The sequence below is a fragment of the Zootoca vivipara genome, chromosome 6, assembly GCF_965207765.1.
Source record: "Zootoca vivipara chromosome 6, rZooViv2.hap1.1, whole genome shotgun sequence".
NCBI classification, from domain to species: domain Eukaryota; kingdom Metazoa; phylum Chordata; class Lepidosauria; order Squamata; family Lacertidae; genus Zootoca; species Zootoca vivipara.
In genome coordinates this window covers 75622776-75647800 of record NC_142589.1, presented here as the reverse complement: position 1 = coordinate 75647800, position 25025 = coordinate 75622776, and the positions used below count along the sequence as shown (strand labels likewise).

General features: G+C 47.6%; 1 protein-coding gene across 3 annotated transcripts; it reads right to left on the bottom strand.

Moving 5' to 3' along the window:
- Positions 1–263: 263 nt before the first annotated feature.
- On the bottom strand, positions 264–21733 carry CBLC (Cbl proto-oncogene C). Of its 3 annotated transcripts, none has more exons than XM_035120318.3 (11): positions 21232–21733; positions 17489–17635; positions 13966–14122; positions 11035–11156; positions 9426–9563; positions 9097–9184; positions 8239–8370; positions 5467–5649; positions 5251–5373; positions 2827–2982; positions 264–1837 (listed from the first exon to the last, which is right to left on the bottom strand). In XM_035120318.3, the coding sequence occupies exons 1-10, from the start codon at positions 21564–21566 to the stop codon at positions 2854–2856; spliced, it is 1554 nt and encodes a 517-aa protein (XP_034976209.1). In that variant the 5' UTR covers positions 21567–21733; the 3' UTR covers positions 264–1837; positions 2827–2853. The 3 variants fall into 3 exon arrangements, with proteins under 3 accessions (XP_034976209.1, XP_088528789.1, XP_088528788.1); XM_088672663.1 differs by having other exon boundaries at positions 691–1837; positions 2827–2978; positions 5250–5373; XM_088672662.1 differs by lacking the exon at positions 2827–2982 and having other exon boundaries at positions 1558–1837.
- Between the last annotated feature and the right edge of the window lie 3292 nt (positions 21734–25025).

Sequence of the window (25025 nt, the reverse complement as noted above, 5' to 3'; positions counted from 1 at the left end):
GAGGGCACTGTGTGCCACGTCTGACACGTGTGTCATAGGTCCGCCATCACTGCCCTAAACCTTGGAGACTTTCCAGCACTGCTTTTGAGGTAATGTAACCTGGACTTGTCATCATGATGTTTTAAGATAGTAGCACCCCACATGTAATGTATACCTCATGGTGAAGGACGGCCAATAAATCTTATAAATAAAGATAGTAAGAAAATCCCCGGTCCCACCCCAAATCCCTGCATCCATCAGCACCCATAATAAACAATGCATGCTTCAAAAATCTGAAAGGAGACTCTGGTCGCTTCCAGGCGACCTGTTTATTACACTTTCATCCTGATTTGTTTGCACAAGGTTTGCAGGGAGGTTAGACGACATGTATATTTACCGAGTACACATTCTGATTTCTTTGAGGGGAGTTTGAAGGACGTCAGCTCTTATCTCATTATACATGATAAGCGATCTTCAGCCATCTCAACCCTTGCTTTTTCATGCAAAACCATTTGCAGTCGTTTTCGGTCATCAACAGCTATCAGTCAGTCAATCACCCACTTCCACCACCCTTCTGAGTGATCTCCCCTCCCCATCCCCACCCCTCCCCACCCCTTCTCTACATAAGTGCCTGGGGACTTCTATTTCACTGTATCTGAAGAAGTGTGCATGCACACGAAAGCTCATACCAAAATAAAAACTTAGTTGGTCTTTAAGGTGCTACTGAAGGAATTTTTTTATTTTAGGTCAAGCAATCGCCATCTCATACTTTACAAGGACAATTTCCCCCATCATTTTCCTTATTGCAATAAAATCTGATTTTGGGGGGAAGCAGGTCTGCTGCAAAACAGCAGCCCAATCGTCTTCAGAAGAGCAACCTGAATTTGCAGGAATGAGAATGAATCCCACTTGGAAGCAGCAGTGGTCTGGAAATGCCCTAGAAGTGCACAAGTGTGTGTGTGTGTGTGTGTGTGTGCGCGCGCGTGTGTGCATGCGTGTACACAAGTTCAAACTTGAAATTGTGGTATTTGCTGCTTCTATCACTTGAGTGTTGACACCACCTTGTGGATGTGGCTAATATAGCATCCACCCAACCTAGAAAAGCTTCATGCACACACAGCTAGCTGGAAATGCTAACCAAAACTAACTCTTTACCACTCGTAACACAGGCCAGATTCAACCCTGGCCTCAGAAGGTCTGAAACAAGAAATATTGGACCCTTCCTTCTGAGTTTGCTCCCAAAAGAGGGGAAAAAAGGCATCAGAACAATTTACAAAAACTAGCACCCTGCCAAACAATGACGCAGCTAGGCAAGGAATGGGACGTGGCAATGATGGCATGGACACTGTCCAGTCAGAGCCTGCGGCATGAGCACCATTCTCACAAGGAAAGGAGGAAGTTCTTGTGATGCATTGGCAGGAGCGGGAAATCGCTGTTTCCCAGCAATGATGCTTTGAGTGCTGAGCGACTTTCTGCTGGCAGGAGGGGCTGTCTGTGTGATGTGGTTTGCGCAGATTGTGCCGTTCTCCTGGGAAAACCGGTACCCGTCTGAAAAGGCACCCAGGAGTCACTGGAAAATACAGAGGACCCACTTGGCTCTGTCACGCCGGCTTCCTTCGCCCTTAGCGGGGGAAGTCCGTGCGGTTCAAGGCTGTGAGGCGAAGAGCTGCAGAGGAGCAGGACCATATTTTCCCCTGGCAAACAGGGAGCTGCTTTTCTAGGTGACAACCAGTGCGATGGAGAGTTCAGTCTTGTATGGCTGCTGCCCCCAATGGAAGCAATCTAGGCTGGCGATGGGATGCCGGAGGGGCAGGGGTACCTTCCAGCGGAGCAGATTGTGCATTGCAGATGGCATCAGCTGTGCAAACACAAAATGGATTAGGTGACATCTGGCTGCTCCTCTTGGCTCTGGAGAGGGCGGAAGCTTTCAAGTCAGGTAAAGGAGGCATTGCCTGGCCAGGAGCACCCTAAAGAGCCAGCGTGGCTTAGTGGTTAGAGTATTGGACTAGGACCTGGGAGACCAGGGTTCAAATCCCCACTCAGCTATTATTATTATTATTATTATTATTATTATTATTATTATTATTATTATTATACCGGCCTTTACCAGGGGGTCTCAGTCATGAAGCTCAGTAGGTGACCTCAGGCCAATGGCTATTTCTTAGCCCAACCTACCTCACAGGGTTGTTGAGAGGATAAAACGGCAGAAAAAAACCCACATACCCTATCTCAGTGGTGTAGTGTAAAGGAGCTGGGGGGGGCTGTAGCCCTGGGCACAGAATCTTGGGGGCACAAACCAGGCACACCCTGCAGAGATCCTTGTTGCACCCTGCCTGGCTCCGGCAGCTCAAAGTCACTCTCTTTCAGCCTGACCAAGCTTACTGGATCGTTGATGAGGGGCAAACGAAGGAAGCATTAAAAAAAAAAAATACTGAAAAACTGCAGTGGGGCTCTCCCACACCCCCTCCTTCCAAGCAGCTTGGGGGTGCATTTCAGCTGCTGCACAACGATCCTACGAGGTAGCTGAAGCCAGAAGATGGATGCTTACCCAAGGCCACCCATAGCTGGTTGGAACAGGTTCTGCTGAAGGACTCTGTGTAACATATGAAGTTTGCATCCTTCCAGCAATGGACATTGCTCCGATTTCTCCCTTCCCTCTTCCCTCTTCCCCTCCTGCTCCTCTCACTGTCCTTTTTCATTCTGCTCTTCTATCACTAGGTGGAGCTTTGATTCAGCACACAGGTCTCATATTCTCCTGTGATATTCATATGCAATTGGCCTAACCTTCCCTCGTCAGTCAATCAACTTCAGTCTTTGGTTGATTAATCTGCTGGCGACGTCTCTTACCCATCTCCGCTGCCGTCTCAGCCACAATCAGCTCAGCTGCTGCTCCCCAGGAAACGGAGAAGTTGCCAGGGTGTCCCAGGGCGCTGCTGAAGGGGGGCTGCCCTGGGGGAGACTTGGCAAGGGGCGATGAAGCATCCAGTGGGCAGAGGAGGAGGCCTGAGCAGAGAGTCAAAGAGTTGGCATCAGCTGACCGCCCATGAAGTTAATAATAATAATAATAATAATAATAATAATAATAATAATAATAATAATTTATTTATACCCCGCCCATCTGGCCGGGTTCCCCCAGCCACTCTGGGCGGTTTCCAACAAAATATTAAAATACAGAAATCCATCAAACATTAAAAGCTTCCCTAAACAGGGCTGCCTTGAGATGCCTTCTAAAGGTCTGGTAATTGTTGTTCTCTTTGACCTCTGGTGGGAGGGCATTCCACAGGGTGGGTGCCACTACCAAGAAGGCCCTCTGCCTGGTTCCCTGTAACTTGGCTTCTCATAGCGAGGGAACCGGCAGAAGGCCCTTGGCGCTGGACCTCAGTGTCTGGGCAGAACGATGGGGGAGGAGACGCTCCTTCAGGAACTCATGGGCAGGGCCGGATTTAGGTTTGATGAGGCCCTCGGCTACTGAAGGTAATGGGGCCCTTTATAGGTCCAGCTGTCCTTTGTCAACAACAAACGGCCGCTGTTTTTGGTGTTGAATATATATGCTCTAGGGTAATTTATGGACCTAATAGGTCCATAGCCATTTGCACATGCAGAATGTGGGCACCCTATACAGTCATACCTCCGTTTACGACCACAGTCGGTTCCAGGGAGCCGGTCGCTCCCTGAGTTTGTTGCTCCCCGAGGCACGCTTCTGCGCATGCGCAAAGCGCCGATAGAACGGTTCTGCGCACTGCACAGATCGCTTCTGCGCATCCGAGCACTGCGGAACCTGGATGTAAACACTTCTGGGTCCACAGTGGTCGGAAACCGAAGCGGTCACAAACGGAGGAGGTCGCAAACCGATGTTTGACTGCATATAGAAATGAGCAAACCAGTGATATTTTCGGGAGCAGGCTAGCAGGCGGGGCCCATGTCTTACATCAAGGGAACCTACACAACACAAAACAAAACACTGTTGCTGTATGTAGGTTTTATTTTATTTGTTTTTTATCTTATATTTTGGAAATGTACATCCAGGTGTTTTTCCCCTTTAAATTTTTTTGGGGCCCCCAAGAGAGTGGGGCCCTAAGCTATAGCTTGTTTAGCTTATACGTAAATCCGGCTCTGCTCGTGGGCACATTTATCCTTGCATTGCAGGGGAGTTGACTCGATGACCCTTGAGGTCCCTTACAACTCTGCAATTCTATGATCCCACGTCCTGGAATTTCGAGAGAGCACTGGGGGAAGCACCCACTCTGGGTTGCAACAAATGCAAGTCACCATAAATGTGCAATCTGCAGGGGAGAAGCAGCAAGGGGGAGGGTGTGCTTAACCCACCTCTCCCTGCTGCTTTGCCCCTGCACTTTCCTGGCCTCTTCCCTCATATTCACTGAATGATTATTGCTTCTGGGAGCCCCTGTTGGAGGGAAAGCTCATTTGGGGGGGGGATGGTGGGTGGGACAAGGGTAAACTCTCCCCTGCCTGGTGCTTCTTCACTGTAATTTGTTCCTCTCTGCCTCCTCGAGGGGAAGCAGAAACTGGAGTCCTCTCTGCCATTTGACAGGCTCTGGAGTTAGATGTCATTCAAGCAAATGTCTGCAGACTGGCCAGGACATCCTCTGCAACTCCCACTCCACACCAAATGTAAGAATAGCTTACTGGATGAGGCCTATTGGCCCATCCAATCCAGCATCCCATTCTCACAGTGGCCAACCAGACTAGCTCAGTGTTTCCCAGACTTGGGTCGCCAGCTGTTTTTGGATTACCACTCCCATCATCCCTAGCTAACAAGACCAGTCGTCAGGGATGATGGGAATTGTAGTCCAAAAAGCAGCTGGAGACCTGAGATTGGGAAACACTGAGCTAGCAGAATCCAAGCACCAGAGCCCTCTCCTGTAGTTTCCAGCCACTGGTATTCAGAAGAATTTACGGGAAAGCTTCAGGCCAGAAAACGTGGGGTTTGTTTCCTCCTCCAGCTTGCCTCCAGCAGTGGAGGCAAGTGCATAGCCCTCATAGTTAGCAGCCACCAATAGCCCTCTCTCCTCTATGAATTTGCCCAATCATCTTTTCAAACCACCCAAGTTGGTGGGCGTCACTGCCTCCTGCAGGAGGGAGTTCCGCAGTTTAACTATGCACTGCGTAAAGGAAAATGCTCTTTTGCCTATAATGACTCTTCCAGCATTCAGCTTCACTAGATGCCTCTGAGTTCCGGTGGAGAGAGAGAGAGAGAGAAAGAGAGAGAGAGAGAGAGAGAGCAAAACTTAAGAACTGGGTACCACTCACCTGGTAGTCAGGGATAGGTAGGGGGGTCTTCTTCTGCCTCTGCATGTTTAGCCGAGGCGGCACTGGCGGGGTTTGCAACTTGGGGGTGGCGCACGGAGATGAGACAGCATTCGCTGCCTGGAGCTGAGGGTTGGTGCAGAAGGGGAAGGGCAGAATTAATCCGGATCTTGCCCCATAGGCTGCACTCCCCACCCCACCCTACCTTGTTCTACCGACCTCTTTCCCCTGGCGCATCATGGCCAGTTCCTGAAGCACCACCTCCACGTCTTCCAAATCCCCCTCATCCCCCTCGTCCTCCAGGCCAGCATTGTCTTCTTTGTAGCTGAAGGCATCGATGAGGATGTCTTCGTGGCCCCAGATCTCCCGGCGACAGAAGGGGCAGGTATGAGCTTCGGAGAGCTAGGGGGCAGAGAAGGCTGCGTTAGAATTTGCCAGGCTGGCGTCAAGGGCGGCTGTGTGCCCGAAGGGGGAACTGGGAGGCGGAATCCTGTCCGGGTCGCTGTTAAAGGCGAATCTACATAATTTGCACACAGACTGCCCATGAAACAGGCCCTTTCCTGAATTTTGCAGCACCCTTCTCCAGACAATCAGATGAGGAGGGGGGCCTCAATAATAATAATTATTGAGGTTCCCCTTGAGCTCCTTGGAGAAAGAGGTGGGAAAATAGATGCAATAAATAAACAGTAAATACTGGGCATGCTCAATGCTTCACCGGATTGAGTTTTTGGGGGTGTTTGTGGTTTCCCCTCTCTTTTATCACCCCTTGTGATGCTAGGAGGTAGCAACATGCCCAAATTATGCACCTAAGGTTTGTGGTTGTGTGGGAATTTGAACTATGCCATCCCTCGTTTAAATCTGACTCCCTAACTGTAAGAGACACACGATCTCCGAGTTTGTTAAAATACGATGGGCCAGAGAATTGGTTTATTACGCTGCCGAACGATAAGGAGCAGCTTATCTCCGAAATGTGATGTGGAGAATTAAGAGAGCGAGAGAGAGCCTAATGAACCGGCTCATTCAAATGGGCCATTAAGCCTGATGGAACTGATAAATCCAGATGCGTGGCGGATGAACTTGTCAACTCCCCGTACTGCCGTCTCCAGTCTCAAATGATTTTCTTAATGATTTATGGAAGCTTGACTGGGGGTTAGATTACAATCTCAGGGCCATATTTCAAAATGGAGATACGTAGACAGAGATATAAAACAAAGAAGATGCATTTAGAAACAGCAAACCAGGGGTGGAGAAACTTCAGCTCTGCAGACGATGGTGGACTACAGCTCCTATTATCCTTGACCAGTGACCATGCTGGCTGGGGCTGATGGGAGTCAGAGTTTAGCCACGACTGGAGACTGGCAAGTTCCCCATCCTTGTACAGTAGTACTTTGGTTCTCAAATGCCTTGGCACTCAAACAACTTGGATCCCAAACACTGCAAACCCAGAAGTAAGTGTTCCAATTTGCAAACTTTTTTTGGAAGCCGAATGTGCTCCGTTTTGAGTGTTACGCTTCCAATTTGAGTGTTACACTGAGGTCTGTCTGTTTCTGCTATTTATTTTGCATTTTTGTTTTTGTGGCTCTTTTTTGTGACTGTTCAGCTACTGATTGATGGATTGTGTGACTGCAGTACATTGTTTATTGCTTTCATTTTATGGATCAATGGTCTCGTTAGATAGTAAAATACATGTTAAACTGCTGTTTTAGGGGTTGTTTCTAAAAGTCCGGAATGGATTAATCCATTTTGCATTACTTTCTATGGGAAAGCGCGCCTTGGTTTTGGAACGCTTTGGTTTGGGAACAGGACTTCCGGAACAGATTAAGTTTGAGAACCAAGGTACCACTGTACTGACTGGATGAACATTTCAGCAAGATGGAATCAGTATTATGGGCTGGTTGGAAGCAGAGGAATGGAGGGAAGAAGCAGCTGGGGATGTGACAGTTCATCTTGTGGAGCACATTAAGGAAAACTATAACAAGAAGGAGCTCAGCCACACCGTGTAGTCTTATGTCACTTCAACAGCCATGGCTTTCTCCAAAGAATCCTGGGAACTGTAGTTTGCTTGCCACAGAACGACCTAGTCCTCTGACCTGTTTAACAGCCGGTCCCTCCTCCCAGGGAACTCTGGGAACTGTAGTTCTGGGAGGGGAATGGAGGCCTCCTAACAAGTCTCAGCAAAATTCCCATAGTGATTTTTTTTTACAAAGGTTTGTTAAGGGTGCTGAGAGGAGGCCCCAATTCGCCTACAGAACTACAATTCCCAGAGTCCCCTGAGGAGAGGGACTGACTGTTAAACCACTCTGAGGAACTGTAGTTTTGGGAAGGGGAATAAGGGTCTCCAAACAACCCTCAGCACCCTTAACAAATGACAGCTCCCAAGATTCTTCGGAGGGAAGCCATGACTGTTAAAAGTGGCATAATGCTTAACGTGGAAAAGCATTAAGAGTGGGGCTGAGGGTCTCTGCGAACGAGGGGAAGAAGGCAGAAGGTTCTTCAGATCTTTTGCTCGGCGAAGGAAAGTCACTTGAAGACTTTCTGTGGCACATTTTGCAGGAACTGAATGTAAACCAGCAACGGGGTTCCCCTCAAGACGCAAGGGAGAAACGTGCTAAGAGGAAGGCACGCTTGGCAAATCCACACCGTGATCAACTCCCTCCTGGAAACCAATGTCCCCACTGTGGAAGGACATGAGTATCCAGAATTGGCTTCCACAGTCACTTATGGGCCCATTGTTAAAATCGTGTTTATGGAAGACAATCTTACTCGGCTACGAGTGATCGCCACAGAAGAAGAAGAAAGAAGAATATATATGCCATTCTGACAAACATTAGGGGAGGGTCTCCACTTGATCAGAGCAATAAAAAGGAAAGGGCAAGGAGACAGTAAGGTGTTAGTTCGCGAGAGAAGCAGCTGCTTGCATAAGGCAGCGAGGCCCAGCCACGCAGGGTGAAGGGGCAGGGGCCTGGGAAAGGTTGGGGGTCGGGCCCTCACCTGCCACGTGTTGAGGCAGCCCCGGCAGAGGAGATGCCCACAAGGCTGGATCCGGACATCCTTGTCGTTCTCGGCGCAGATCTTGCAGAGCTGGAAGGTGGAGCCCACCTGGCAGTAGAGTTCGAACTGTTCCTGCGGGAAAAGCAGAGAAAGGGGTATGTTATGGTGACTTGAGAGAACAAAGGGCAGCATGGCTTAATGGTTGGAGCGCTGCACTCGGAGACCCATGTTTCAATCCTCACTGAACCCTGAAGCTCAGGGGGTGACCTTGGGCCAGTCGCTGCCTCTCAGCCTCACCTACCTCACAGGGTTGTTTGGAGGTTACATTTGGGAGAGGGGAAAGCTAGGGATAGGCATGCACTGTTTTTCACCAAAGGCCTGGCGAAACGCAACGGTCTTAACCTGCCATTTTTAATGGCAAAAACAAAGAGGAATAAAGGTGGATTTCTCCAGGGTGTCGTAGGCCGCAAACAAAAGCCCCCCTATCCTGGGTGGATCTAAACACAGGAAACCCAACCCCCACTATAAATAAGTCAGAAATTAGATCGTTTTAACAAAAGATTAAAAAAAGAAACCTATGGAAAATCGCATTTTAAAATTTCCTGCTCTCTGGTGCCATCTGGTCTGGTGTTGCATGTTTATAGCACATTCAAATAGCTGTTTCTTTACTAATGTAGCTGAGTCCGCAGCTGGCACCCACCTAGCAGCTGCAGATATGTGTGCTGGAAACCTAGCATCTGATGAATGCATTTTTTTATTCTGCTTTTCTTGCTGTCTCTCTACTCGGAGCGCTTAATTTTTAAAGCCCAAAGTCTTAGCCACATGCTCAAGTTGGGGGAAGAGCACAAGGAGACTTACTTGCGAGACCTGGATTCGGTTTTGGGATGACACCTCCATCAACTCGGCCAGATCCGGATTTGCATTCTTCCCGTCGGCATACAGATAGCTGCAGAAGGGGGATGGGATAGAAATTCAATCCAGGTCTCACGTGAAGCTGAATCTTACAAATCCGCACCTTCCAAAAAAAGCACCATGTGAACCGGATCACAAAAAATGTGTGCACTTTAAGCTTCTTGGACGAAAGGTGAAATATAAATATAAATATAAATAATATAAATATAAAATTAGTAACAATAATCGAACACCCGCAACTCCAGCCCTGCCCACCGCCAATCCCCATCACCTACAATCCCTCCTTGCGCCCGTCAATCAGCGCCTGGAAGAGGGGCTTGTTCTGTGGGATGGTTTGCAAGATGCTCCCGTCTTCCGTCACGTAGCCGATGGCCCACTGGCCAAGCCGGGTGCAGCTCAGGCGGAAAATATAGCTGAAATGGAGAGAGGTCCAGCGAGAGGTCAATATTGTGGCAATACAGCAGTGGGAGCTGGCGGCACAGACTGAATGTGGTTCTTTTTGGGGGGTTGTTTTTATGTTGATTATATATTTTGTGGTTTTATATTTTGATTTTGTTTTTGAATTGTCCTGAGGAACTCCGGGTATAGGGCAGAATAATATTAATAATAATATTATTAATAATAATAATATGCCCCTGGATGGAATGCAAAACAGCCGCTGCCAGTCAGTGTAGACAATGCTAGGTGGACCAATGTTCCAACTTGATTTAAGGAAATTTTCCTGTGTTCCAAGTAGTAGTCTACCTGCAGTTGCCACGAATTGAACCCGGGACTTTTGGCATGCAAAGGAGGTGCTCTAACCACTGAGCAGCAAGGTCCTTGCTTGGGGTTAGACCAGGCACCCTCCTAGGGTCCCTTCCAGCTCTCAAACGGCATGATCCCCTAGCATGGCAGCCACCCGACCTGTTTTACTAACCATAGGAGCAGCATAGAGGCAGGAAAGGTGGTGGTGGGGGGGACACAGCCACCGCCGCCACTCCTCCTCCTCCCTTTGCTCGCTGAAGGTGCCTCGGCTGTCAAGGGATTCCAGAGCAAGGCAGGATTTTAGATTTGGGCACTTAGAGCACATTAGGGCACTCTGCTGCCCCAGTGATCAATCCACCACCACCACCAGTCCCCAAACCCTCAAAACAACACTGGACTTTTGAGGTTAGGAAAGCAACGAGAAAAATGCAGCATGAATGAACGATTAGCAGGAAATGATGCAAATATCTCACAAATTGTGTAACTATCCCACAAAGAGCCCAGGAATGCACATGACGCGGAGTTCTTCAAACCTTCTTTCAGAGTGGCTTAAGTTGTGTTTTCCTTGAAGTTCCACTGTATGTAACAGAACTCGGTCAGCGTTACCTCGAACCCCAAACCCCTTGTGTTTTTCAGTGTTCCTAAATGGTTAGCTTGGGAGCATACAGAACCACAACTCCTCAGTGGGTGACCTTAGGAGCCCGTCCTCAATGGCCGACTCGCCTCCTTTCACTCTGATTGGCTCCAACCAGCACAAAGGGTGAGAAGACTTCTTAGTGGCTGGAAATATCCCTATTCATGCTGGCTGGGCGCCTCTAGGACGCTAGAGGCAGGGACCCCACCCCAGTGCAGAAATAGAAAGGGGATTTTGGCCCTCCCGTGACCCCAGACCACTATACCTCGGCCCACCAGCATATCAGGAATGAATGCAGGACAGACGCTCCTTATTGTATAACTGCCCCATAACAAATCAGAACAAAGGCTTGAGAAAGAACGGACCTGGTCTAACCGCCGCGTACACTTTGTGCAAGCAAATCGGGATGAAGGCGGAATAAAAACTGGAGGGTCCCTGAGAAAACCAGTTCTTAAGTGACGCAAGGAGGCCTGCTCGGGTAGAACCGGTCGAGGGCGCCATTTTACCTGCCGGGCTTGTTGGTGTAAGCCTGCAGGCGTGCCTTCACTTCGTCGTAGGTGAGGAAAGCCATGTATCCCGGGTGGGTGACCGCGAGGTACGTCCAGTTCTTGAGCAATGTCGGCCAAGGCTACAGGGGAGGGAGCAGAGAGAGGCATCAGCAAGCGGCCGGAGCCGTTATAAATGTAAGAGAGGTGGGGAGAGAACCTGTTTCAGCCCGAGGGCCACATCCCCTTCTGGCAAACCTTCCAGGGGCTGCATTCTGGTGGTGGGTGGGACCAGGGGCAAAGTAGGCGGAGCAACAGGTGCAAATTTTCCCTTCCGGGGTAGGCTTACTTCTACACACATATAGTCCTCCATCCAGGTATTATTAAAGGGGCATTTCCAAGCAGGCAAAAACACTCACAGAGGATGCAAAGCAGGGAGGAGGTGCAGCCCGGAAAGAGGCCTGGGGGCCAGAGAAAGAGGTCCAGAGGACCACATTCCCTACCTCTGATATAAGAAAAGTCCTCATATTTCAGGCCAAAGGTCTAGTCCAGGGCTTCTCCAGCTATTTTTGGACTACAACTCGCATCATCCCAAGGACAATATCTCACTCAGTCCTGACACACATAATGATTTGCAATACATTGCCAGGTCAAAAATTATGAAACCGATATCACTTCAAATTGGCATTGGGTGATATATTGGGCAGCCTAAACTGCCATTGAGGGTTATAGTCTGGCACCTGCTGAGGGTGGGGAGCAGGGACACCCCTGCCCACTGACAAGGGCTCTACGAAATGACACGAGGAACCAAAAGCTGCAATAGCCTGACCACACAGCCCTAATAATGACTTTATTATTTGTAAGCCGCCCAATCTGGCTGGGTTGGCCCAGCCGCTCTGGGCAGCTTCCAACAAAATATAAAAACACAGTAAGACATACATTAAAAACTTCCTGATACAGGGCTGCCTTCAGATGTCTTCTAAAAGTTATGTAGTTATTTATCTCCTTGACATCTGATGGGAGGACGTTCCACAGGGCGGGTGCCACTACCGAGAAGGCCCTCTTGCTTGGTTCCCTGTAACTTCACTTCTCACAGGGAGGGAACTGCCAGAAGCCCCTCGGCGCTGGACCTCAGTTAACAACAACTTGTCCCATATTCACACCACCCATTTAAAGCGCTATGATACCACTTTAACTGTCAAAGAATTCTGGGAGCTGTGGCTTATTAAGTGTGCTGAGAGTTGTTGGGGGGGGGAACCCTATTCTCCTCCCAGAACTACAATTCCCAGAGTTCCCTTGGAAGAAGAGGTATTGACTGTGAAAACACTCTGGGAATTGTAGCTCTGTGAGGGGAATAGGGGGGTCTCCTCACAGCTTTCTGCACCTTTAACACGGGGCTTGAGCCTTGACATCTCAGAATGTAGAACACGGTATTTGGAAGGCAGGGCGAACTGACTTGCAGGAAGCTTTCGGCAAGAGCTTTGCAAATGGGTCAGAGGGCTGCCAGCTCCTCCACCTGACAAACAACTAGCTGCCTCCTTCACGACACCCGTCACCCCCTTCCTCCACACCCCTCCATGGAAGATCTTTGTCTTGTGTTTGCGTTTTTCGCGCCTCTTGCAAGGAGAGCAGCTGACCACAGGGCAGGATGTGGCTGGTGTACGTCCATCACTCATTCAAGGCTGCCGTGCGTGGGTGGTGATAGCAGAAGGGGGTCAGCAGAGGTGGGCGAGGAGCCAAAGTTTCCATCTCTTGGCTAGGTTTAATTTCACAAAGGTGCAGGGAGGAAGTGTGTTCAGTTTTTTAAAAAACAAAAACAAAAAACACCTCCCCTCACTGAACATATAAAGGCAACAGGCAACACAACAGAATGTGTGTTCCATGTACCCCTCTAATAGCATACTTGGGCGGGGGGTGGCATGACAACGGGAAATGGAGATAAAATAGGACCACTGAGAGCAGTTTTCCTAAAATTAGCCCTGGCGTTCCTCTGATTCATAAGATCAGCCCCCATTTTCTGTGTTTGCACCCCCTAAATTCCCATTCTGTTTAAAAATAAAATAAATATACCATTATATTATTGTCCACTTGGTTTTATGTTGTATTTTTGTTTTCAAGATTTGTTTTTTGTTTCACTATCGTACACTATTTGGAGGTTTTTTGTTTTTTTAAAAAATGACATCAGTTTATAAATGCTTAAAAAAACAAACAAATACATTTCAGTGCCCAAGTATTCCAATGCTGCTTATTTTGAATGTGAGGAGTCAAAGGAGAGGAAAACGTTTCATTTTCAGTGTTAAACCTCCTGCGCCCTGCCCAGGGAGGGATAACAGATATCCATGTTAAGGGGTTTTTTATTTCATAAAGGTAAAGGGACCCCTGACCATTAAGTCCAGTCGTGACTGACTCTGGGGTTGCGACGCTCATCTCACTTTACTGGCCGAGGGAGCCAGCGTACAGCTTCCGGGTCATGTGGCCAGCATGACAAAGCCGCTTCTGGCGAACCAGAGCAGCACATGGAAACGCCGTTTACCTTCCCGCCAGAGTGGTACCTATTTATCTACTTGCACTTAGACATTCTTTCGAACTGCTAGGTTGGCAGGAGCAGGGACCAAGCATCGGGAGCTCACCCTGTCACGGTGAAATAACTATGAAAGTTATTTCATAGACTTGTTCTAATTTCTATTATATCAAAAGCCTGGAATGTATTACTGCTGTCTACGCCGCCGCCCCCACATTCTTTGTCCCTGCTTCAATATTTGGCAAAAACGACGATTCCGTTTTGCGTTTGATTTTGTATTTTAATAAAACAGTAAATAAATATAAATAAATAGATTTCCGTTTCCTCTCCCCAAGTATTCCGGTTTTGCTTCTTTCGAAGGTGGGGAGGGCAAGACATTTCGTTTTTAGGGTTAAAACCAACTCCCAGGTCCCACTAAATCCCAGGTGTACCTGAAAGAGGCGGGTGAAAATGTCAAACTCAAATACGGAGATATGCCCATTGCAGGTGAGGTCGATGGTAGATCTCAGGGCTAAGGCCATTGGGCCGGGATCCACAGGGTGGACACGATCAAGTCCTTCTCGAAATTCAGACCAGGATACGAGGCTTCTGCAGAGAAACAAAAGGGTGACGCCAAATTCAGAGTAAGGAGGGTCACTGGCCAATTGGAACATGCCCAGACGAGGGCAACCAGGGCTAGCAAGAGAATGAATGAAACACTATTCATTCGAAGCACTGTGAGGCCACTTTCATTAGACTTGGCTTCCCCCAAAGAATTCTGGGAGCTGCGGACTGTGGAGGATGCTACCATCCCCAGAGTGGTTTAGCATTCAATCCCTCCTCACCAAGGAGTCTTGGGAACTGTAGTATGTGAGGAGAACAGGGGTTGTCTTAAGAAACTCTCAGAGCCCTTAAGGAACTACAGCTCCCAGGATTCTTTGGGGGAAGCCATGGCTGTTTAAAGTGGTATTGCGGTGCTTTAAATGTTGCCTGGGGGAGAGACAAGGGGAATGAAAAGATGGTTTCAGCAGTTAAGGAGAGTCAATTAGGGACCTTCCAGACTGCTGGATTCTTGGGTTTGCTTGCAGATGGTGACAGCAGATGGTGACAGCAGTCACGAAATTAAAAGACGCCTGCTTCTTGGGAGAAAAGCAATGACAAACCTAGACAGCATCTTAAAAAGCAGAGACATCACCTTGCCGACAAAGGTCCGTATAGTTAAAGCTATGGTTTTCCCAGTAGTGATGTATGGAAGTGAGAGCTGGACCATAAAGAAGGCTGATCGCCGAAGAATTGATGCTTTTGAATTATGATGCTGGAGGAGACTCTTGAGAGTCCCATGGACTGCTAGAAGATCAAACCTATCAATTCTTAAGGAAATCAGCCCTGAGTGCTCCCTGGAAGGACAGATCGTGAAGCTGAGGCTCCAATACTTTGGCCACCTCATGAGAAGAGAAGAATCCTTGGAAAAGACTCTGATGTTGGGAAAGATTGAGGGCACTAGGAGAAGGGGACGACAGAGGACGAGATGGTTGGACAGTGTTCTTGAAGCTACGAACATGAGTTTGACCAAACTACGGGAGGCAGTGCAAAACAGGAGTGCCTGGCGTGCTATGGTCCATGGGGTCACGAAGAGTCGGACACGACTAAACGACTAAACAACAACAAATATTCTGCAATATGGCATTGACCTAATCATAGCCCATTATTGGATGCCTTATACTGGACTGTGCACACATTCGGCCTTGTCAGTTGTTCTGTGATGCTGTTTTGTATCAGTGCTGCTTGGACAGGCGCTCTTGCGCTGTAGCGCGAGAAAATCTGGAGATATATAACATATACTGGAGGATTGGTAGTTACAGGTAGGTAGCCGTGTTGGTCTGACTTAGTCGAAACAAAATAAAAAAATTCCTTCCAGCAGCACCTTAGAGACCAACTAAGTTTGTTATTGGTATGAGCTTTCGTGTGCATGTACACTTCTTCAGATACACTGAAATATTGGAAGATTGGTAGTGTAACATTTACTCTATTTATTTGTAGGATTTTCTATTCCACTTTATTCCACTTGGTTCTCCCTCTTCTCATTTAATCTCCACAATGACCCTGTGAAGTAGGCTAGGCTGAGAGGCAGTGACTGCCTCAAGGTCACCCAGCGAGCTTCAGGGGTTGGACTAGATCCTCAGGGTCCCTTCCAACACTGCAATTCTATGATTCTACGACCGAGTGGAGAGTCAAACCCTGGGCTCCCAGCTCCTAGTCTGACTCTCTCCAGGGTTTCCCAAACTCGGGTCTCCAGCTGTGGGTTTTTGTTTTTGTTTTGGACTATAATTCCCATCATCCCTGACCACTGGTCCTGCTAGCTAGGGATGATGGGTGTTGTAGTCCAAAAACGGGGTGAAGACCCTACAGCACAAGATTTCAGCAGGAAGTTTCGGGACCTGCACCGATCGGAAGCAAAGGCAGAACATCTGCCCCGAAACTTGCGCAGGCACAAACAGGATCAAAAGCAGGATCGTGTACGAACCCCCACCTCCTGCTATCATCCTGAGTCACGTATGACCCCCCAAAAAACCATTACGAATTCACAATAAACAGGAGGCTGTGTTGTGTTCAGGGCCGGATTTAGGTTTGATGAGGCCCTAAGCTCCTGGGGTATGTGGGTGGCGCTGTGGTTTAAACCACTGAGCCTAGGGCTTGCCAATCAGAAGGCCGGTGGTTTGAATCCCCGTGGCAGGGTGAGCTCCCGTTGTTTGCTCCCTGCTCCTGCACACCCAGCAGTTCAAAAGCATGTTAAAGTGCAAGTCGATAAATAGGTACCACTCCGGCGAGAAGCTAAACGGTGTTTCCATGCGCTGCTCTGGTTCAGTAGAAGCGACTTAGTCATGCTGGCCACATGACCCAGGAAAACTGTCTGCGGACAAACACTGGCTCCCTCGGCCAGTAAAGCGAGATGAGAGCCGCAACCCCTGAGTCGTCCGCAACTGGACTTAACGGTCAGGGGTCCTTTACCTTAAGCTACTGAAGGTAATGGGCCCCCCCTTTATATGTCCAGCTGTTGTATATATGCTATACTGTATATTTATGGACCTAATAGGTATCTAAGGCCATTTGCACATAACAAAATGTGTATTTTATCAAAGTAATCATTGAACTGAAATATAATTAAGAAGAAGTATATTAATAGTGAAGGGACATGGGTGGCTCTGTAGGTTAAATAGGTACTGCTACCGGTACAGCGGGAAGGTAAATGGCATTTCCATGTGCTGCTCTGGTTCGCCAGAAACGGCTTTGTCATGCTGGCCACATGACCTGGAAGCTATACGCCGGCTCCCTTGGCCAATAATGCGAGATGAGCGCGCAACCCCAGAGTCGGTCACGACTGGACCTAATGGTCAGGGGTCCCTTTACCTTTACCTTTATATTAATAGTGAAAGACAATTAAGAAGAAGTTTATTAATAATGAAATAATTATTAAACTCTAACTTAAAATGATTTGGCAATAACAAAAGTTCCTTTAGAAACACAGTTTACAAAGACTCATAATCTAGTCTCCAGAAACTTGCTATAACATGAAATAGGTGTAAATATATGATGCAAACTACTAATAATTATAAATAGCAGAATGTAGGCACCCTATATCTAGAAATAAGCAAACCAGTGATATTTTCGGGAGCAGGCTAGCAGGCGGGGCCCATGACTGACATCATGTGTCATAGGAGCCTACACAACGCAAAACACTGTTGCTGTATATAGGTTTTATTTTACAGTATTTGGTTTTTTATCTTATATTTTGGAAATGTACATCCAGGTGTTTTTTTCCTTTAATTTTTTTTTTTGGGGGGGGCAAGAGAGCGGAGCCCCAAGCTTTAGCTTGTTCAGCTTATATGTAAATCTGGCACTAGTGTGTTGCAGTAGGAAGAGTAGGATGTTTGTGCTGTTGTGCCAAGCCAGAGCGACCTGCAGGGAGGGTCCTACCTTGAACCCCACGTCTCCCTCCAGAAGGTCTGGGCCTCGGGCTTGCTGAGCTGGTAGGTGCTGCCGCGGTCTTGCCCGTCGGGGAACAGAGCCTGCAGTTCGGCCACCATGTGGCTGAAGATCAGGGACAGCTTGGTGAGATTCCTCCTGCAGCAAGAGAAGGAGAAGTGGGGAAGGCCGACCAGTCAGTCAGTCAATCAATCAATCAATCAATCAATCAATCAATCACACACAACTGGACTTAGCTGTAGGCACAAATGATAATCATTTACCAGCGGTGCATGGGGAGGCAATTTTTACAAGCACACACAACGAAGAATCGCCACAGCGGGTGTGAAATATAAAGCCATTTCCTGCTTCTCACAACACCTCCAATGGATACTTCGGTCGATATGCCTGCATTGCAGGGGGTTGGACTAGATGACCCTCAGGGTCCCTTCCAGCTCTGTGGTTCTATGATTCCAATTGCCCTCCCCCCTTTGACTCATAGTGTTGAAAGCCGTTTAGAAATACGCCATTCATAAAAACCACGCCGTGCAGTAATCAGCCACATCTTGCTAATAATAAAATTCAACAGCATGGGCTTTTAACGGATTTTCCTGCAGGTTTCGCGACAGCAAAGCTTCACCTGTTGGATTGCAACTGTGCAGCTGTCAAAGCCCTGGCCAGGACAGGCATTAGGGCCGGCCTCTCCTTGTTGATGGGGACAGGGGGGAAACATGGAAAATATATGGGTTGTCGTTTAACAACTGCAGAAAAGGCAGAAATATGACAGGTGAAGCACTTTCCTCCTCAACGCCTCTTGGGGCTTGTGGATTAGGTATATGTTGCGGTGGGAGAGGCTGGGTGAGTGGCTCCCGCAGGGTCCAAACAGGGTTGCCGAACAGCCAGAAAGCAAGCCAGGCCTGTTCTGCTCCTGTTCCTTTAACAGCAGGCTGCCATGAGGGAATGAGACAAAGGGACATTATCTGCAGACAGCTGTAAATCAAAAGGGCTGCAGCTCATGGGTTCAAAAGCCAGCAACAAACTTTTATTCATAAGGTCCAATTGTGGCCTTATAAAACAGGAGGGGAGAGGCCCGGGTTACTAAACAACCAGCTGATGAAGGAGGAAACAGAGCTCACTGAGGCTGCAGGTGGATTGGGGGGGGGGGGAATGGCCAACTCTGTTTTCTTTCACCTGCTGCTGTGCTGCTATCAGTACGTTAGCATGAAATAATTGCCTGACGAATTTTGCAGTCGAGTTGTTAAACCAAGCAGAGGCCGTACACTTCTGAAAGCACACTTACAAAAGGAATCATGGGAACTGTAGCTCACCTCCCCCCTAAAAAACTACAGTTCCCAGCACCGTTAAGAAACCACAGTTCCCAGGATTCTTTGGTTGTGTGGAAATGTGATTTAAATGTACGCAGCCCGCCACCCACCCACCCCCATTCACCACCCTGGTTTCCATTTCTGCCAAAGCATCTAAATTAAAATTCGTCAGCGCACCTCTTGGAGGGAGAATATTTGTTTATATATAAATGAAGCTCCCTTTAATTATTGGATTGAAGATATGTACAAAAACTCACTACGCATGAGCAAGTTGTGTGCAAACGTAGGCATGCCATAAACAAATGTAACGATATTTGAAATTCGTTTTTATAAATACCATAACGTCTGGCTAACTACAATAAGAATTTCCCCTCTTTTTTTTGGTAATATACACAATATTTGTTGTTCTGCTTTGTTTTCTACATGGGTACTATTTCTTGCTTTTTCTTTTGTGTGTCTTACTTGACCCTGTGCACTCACAATTTTGTACTTTTCTTATTTTTCAGTAAATAATATAAAACCACCCCTCCTCCGCCCCTCTTGCATATAAGGCTCGTAGGTCCAAGATTTCCTTCTGTTCTGCCTTCTCAGGATTTACAGGCACAATGCAGATTTTCCTGATCTGGTGTTAAAAAATGTCTTCCATGTAGAAATGTGCCCCCCCTCCTCACTCTGGTTGCAATGTTTCAAAGCATAAGAGAGCCCCTAAATGATATTGATCTATCCCAGCTTTCGAGGTGTACTTGATTTTAAATTAACCACAGCCCTTATTGCAATTTTTAATCCAGGACTTTCACACCTGAGATGTGTGCTTTCAAGGCCCACCCTATTCCCCTGATTGCAATCTGCTTTAAGCGTTTTTAATTTTAAATTGCTGTATCGCACCTGGGGCTGGTGAAGGGAAGGTAATAATAATTATTACTAGCAAAAATGATAATTGCCCATGTTTTACCACGGCAGAAACTCTGTTTCCCTTAACAGCTGCAGTGGGGCAGGTAGAAATCCAACAGATGAAGCTTTTTCTTGAACTTGTACTGCTCAGAACAAGCTGCCATGGTTGTATTGTTTAGTAGAATACGAGAATTGTAGAGTTGGAAGGGACCACGAGGGTCATCTAGCCCAACCCTGTGCAATGCAGGAATCTTTCGCCCAATGTGGGCCTCGAACCCACAATCCTGAGATTAAGAGTCTCATGCTCCATGCTGAGCAACAACCAGGTTGTTATTTAATTGGGGTTTTTTGCCACAAAGAAGCTGGCAATATAAACAGTGTTGCCTTATCCCAGAGCACCAGCAGGATTACTAGTTTGTAAAACTCCTTCTGGCCAGAATCCTTGGATTTAGCCAGGCAGAAACCTAACAGGTGCGGCCTTCCACCAGCATGCTTGCAACCTGGGAAGAAAGGGAGGCGAAAAGTGTGCCCTTGCACCTAAATCTGGGGGAGCCACTGGGGTGATCTCTAGATGTTGCTGGACAACAGCCGCCACCATCCCTGACCATTGGGCATGCTGGCTGATGGGAGCTGCAGTTCAGAAATGCCAGATTAATCCATATTTGGGGGTGGTGGTCTTTAGCTTTGTCAAATTTGAGGGACCCCACAGCACTAACTACTTCCCCAAAATGTGTGCTATTCTATCAGAAAACAGAAATAATGAACTTTCGCATTTGCAAGCTCACAAGCCAGCTGAAACATACAGTAAGTGTGCAATATCATACCCTCCAAGCTTTCTCCGATGAAAACGGGGACATCCTAGTCAACAACAACAATAACAGCAACAATATTTATACTCTGCCCATCTGACTTGGTTGCCCCAGCCGCTCTGGGTGGCTTCCCATATATAAAAAAACATAATAAAACATTAAATAAAAACATTTTAAAAACCTTCCCTATACAGGGCTGCCTTCAGATGTCTTCTAAAAGTTGTATATTTACTTACCTCCTTGCCTGGTATGAGTCACATAACTCCATACCCTCCAACATTTCTCAAATGAAAATGGGGACATCCTAAGGAAAAGCAGGACATTCCGGGATCAAATCAGAAACCGGGACATCTTCTCTAAATCTGGGACTGTCCCTGGAAAATAGGGACACTTGGATAGCCTGCAATATTTGAAAACTTAGCTTGTTGTTGCTGTTGTTTTAGAGACCCTAAAGCATCACAGAGTTTCACACACTCGCAAATCCAGCACTGGCGACCACCCTTGGTGTCCCAGAAAATGGGGGGCAGCCTAGCAAGATGTTGCAAAACCTAGGATAGCTCAGTTGGCAGAGTGTGAGACTCTCAATGTCAGGGTTGCGGGTTCTAGTCCCACGTTGGGCAAAGGATTCCTGCATTGCAGAGGGTTGGACGAGATGACCCTCGTGGTCCCTATGATTCTATGATTCGCCCTCTTCAACGTGCAAAGATTTAACCCGTTTCTTGACGTTTACCTGGCAGCCGAGCCCTCCTGGAAGATCTCTTCCTTCTCCCTCTTGAAGAGCCTCATGGCTTGCTTGATCTTCTCTAGCAGGTTGGTGAGGAAGACCCGAAAGTAGGTTTCTTCCCAGAGCTGGGCCAAACCTGCCCCGTAGTGTTCCCGAACAAGCCTCAGGTGTTGGTGTGTCTGGGGCAGGAGGAACGGCAGGTGAGGGGGGCTGTTGCGGAGGCCCAGGCGAGGCTGCTCCACCAGGTGCTGCAATTTCGCCAAGCCCTGCAGAGCTTTCTCTAGGGTGCGATGGGCTGAAATCCAGCGAGGGAGCCGGGACGGCCCGGGAAGCGTCTCCATGGCTGTAGGGAGGAGGAAAGGAATCGAAGAAAGGCGAGGCCCAGCCTAGCCGGAGTTCCCCAGTGCCAGCCTCGGAGCCAGGCTAGCAGGCTTCTGAGCGGGCACTGCCTTGCGTCACACAGAAAAGCAGGGAGGAAGGAGGAAAGGTAGAGAAAAAAGAGAGCCAAAGAGCACAGCAGGGGCGTGGAAGGGGGGGAAAAAAACCTCTGACAAACCCCTGAAAAGGAAGCAACAAACAGTGCCGGAGAGCGAGAGAGGCCTTGACAACACACCACAGGGCTGCCCACAACACACAGGGGAGAGTTTTGCAGCGGGAGTGGACAAGCTGATGCCTGCACCAAGCAGGCTTGTTCATCTGCCTCAGGGTATCGCACACCCACCCTGAACACTTCACACACATGCAAAGTGCTCCAGTTATTCACCTCCCACTGCCACTGAATATTCACTGGCTGCTTGTTGTGCACTGGGCGTGTTGTGCAGGCCGCACCAGGGCCGCATTCCCTCCCGCGCAAGCTTCAGAGGGCCGCGTTCGTACCCTCCAACATTTCTCCAATGGAAATAGGGATGCCCCTAAGAGGAAACACAATACAAACAGTTAATAAGGAATGGACAGTATTTCAAGAACACCTTAAAAACGCCACGGATAATGTAAATCTCCTGACAGACTCAGAATGAATCTTGAAAACGTAGAGCAAAATTTGTATAGAAAAAAATATAGGAAAGTAGAATAACAAAAATGAAATGCGTATAGATTAACAAATTACAAAACAACACAGTGAGAAGAGTCAAATGTTCACGGTGTGTTTATGTTGGGTTTGTATATATGAAAATTTTTGTATTGTATTTATTGTATGTATTGCATTGTCCAAGTTTTATGTAAATTAAAGTATAATAAAGAATGTTTAATAATAATAATAATAATAATAATAATAATAATAATGATAATAATAATAAAGGAAATAGGGACGTCCCGTTCCAGCATGGTAATTTTACTATTTATACCCTGCCTATCTGACTGGGTATCCCCAGCCACTTTGGGCAGCTTCCAACATATATTGAAACATAATCAAACATGAAACATTAAAACAAAAAACAAAAAAAACTTCTCTGTGCAGGCTTGCCTTCAGGCGGCTGGGGAGCGGATAACTCCATACCCTCCAACATTTATCCAGTGAAAGTAGGGACATCCTAGGACCTAAGGGAAAGTGGGATCAAATCAGAAATTGGGATGACTTCTCTAAATCAAGCACGCCCCTGGAAAATAGGGACACTTGGAGGGTCTCTGCATGGCAGAGTGGCGAGAGGATGGGAAGATGGGAGGTGGGGGCTGGGGCCTAAATCGAAGCCCTGTGAGGCTGTCTGCACACAGAGACGTCTAGAGCCATCCTTCCCTCGGGCGAGGAAAAGGCTTCGTGGTCATAGTTGAAGGACATGTCTAGGGCAGTTTTTAATGTTTGATGTTTTATTGTGCTTTTAATTCTGTTGGGAGGCACCCAGAGTGGCTGGGGAAACCCAGCCAGATGGGTGGGGTAATGATGATGATGATGTTTCTAGCCTGGGAAAGCAGTTTGGGAAGGGGCTGAGCAGGGCTAGAAAAAGGTGGGGCCAAGACTTCAGGGAAGGTTGCCAGCTTTTCTGATTTGCCTCTTCTGCCTCCAACAGATGCATGCAGGAAATAATAATAATAATAAATAAGAATAACAATGATAACAAATTATTATTTATACCCATAGCTGCCGAGTCTCCCGTTTTTCGCGGGAAACCCCTGTATTTTAAACCGTTTCCCGCTGGCAGCCTGGATTGGAAAAAATCCCGTAAATCCCCCAGATTTCAGTACCTGCCAGGGAGGCTCCTTCTGCGCATGTCTGGACATGCGTAGAAGCGACTCCCGGTGCTGCTCTGCCCATGTCTGGGCACCGGAAATCGGGCAGCGCCGGCACCAGAAGTTGCTTCTACCGGTACACATGTCTGGAAGCGACCTCCGGTGCTGGTGCTGCTGATTCCGGATTTTTCTAACCGGGAGTTGGAAGGTATGTTTATACCCCACCCATTTGGGTGGATTGCCTAGCACTGTTTCATCCTTGGTCAGGAAAACCTTCAATGGTTATGTTTCTGGCTGCAGGGTAGCCATTCAAGGCAGACGAGCCCCGCCAGTAGAAGATCCGGCCACTTTAACCATGCTTCTTTTGCATACATATGACCTTTAACTGCAAGCATCTGCCTCTTTGAAAGGCCCATAGCTAACTAAGGCCTCATCTGCACACTACATTAAAACAGTATCATGTCTTCTCCCAAAGAATCCTGGGAGCTGTAGTTTGTTAAGAGCACAGCTGCCAAATCTCCCGCTGAAAAATGCGGGATCAGCAGCGGCGCGGCACCGGAAGTCGCTTCTACGCATGTCCAGACTCTCCTTACAGAACTACAATTCACACTGATTCCTGGGAACAGGGATTGACTGTTAAACTGCTCTGGAAAACCAGCCTCATATAACCAGCATGCTCAAGTCAATGCATGAAGGGGTTAAGACCGTAGACTAAGCTGTCCTGCCAGGCTTAGCTAGGTCACACCCCCTCACCTTGGGAGGAAGGGTTATCAAGCTCCTTGTTCTTCCATTCCACCATGTGAACCCTACCAGTAAGGAGGTCTATGCTGGTTGTTCCAAGCTCAGACTCTGTGGCTTAAGCAAGCCATCCTTTGCATTTCTATACAAACAATTTAGAAACACTCACCACTTGGAAACCGAAGTTTTGCTGCCTGTGTTTTCTGACTGCTGTATGGAAAAGCACATGAATTTGACCTTTGAAGAGTTTGTAAGGAAATCATTTTTAACTTACCAAACCTATGGTCTCTTTCTGTGCTTAGGGAAAAGAGGAACTTTGGGAGCAACTTAGAAGAGGCTATTTTAAGGGTTTAACAGCCTATATTTCCATGCTTTCCTTTGCTGTATGTTTTGTGGTTTTAATTCTCTGCTGGGCTTCTCTCACCAAAGACTACTAGCCCCCAACCTGGATCTTAGGCATCCTGCGAATTCTCTTTTTATTTATACCTGCACAACAGCCTTCTCCCCTCCAGTGGTTTCCAGTCACTGCAAGCTGCATTTCCCCCCAAGATTTGCTTATAGATTCTTTTGATTTTTGGCCTGTTGCCTTGAGAGTCTGATTTGGTGGAAAGGCGTGTACAAATGCCATTTTATTTATCTTCCAAGGAACTCAAAAGCTTCCTTGCTGCTTCGTGATGTTTTAGTTGGACTTGATGCAAGAGATTATCATACTGATACTTAACCAAAATATTGTTGCTTTTCATGATTTTCCTTACTATTTTAAAATCTCTGTCGTTTGATGTTACAGTGGTACCTCGCAAGACGAATGCCTCGTGCAACGAAAAACTCGGTAGGTGAAAGTGTCTTGTGATGTTTTTGGTGACTCTCAAGATGAAGTTTTCAATGGCTGCGCTTCGCAA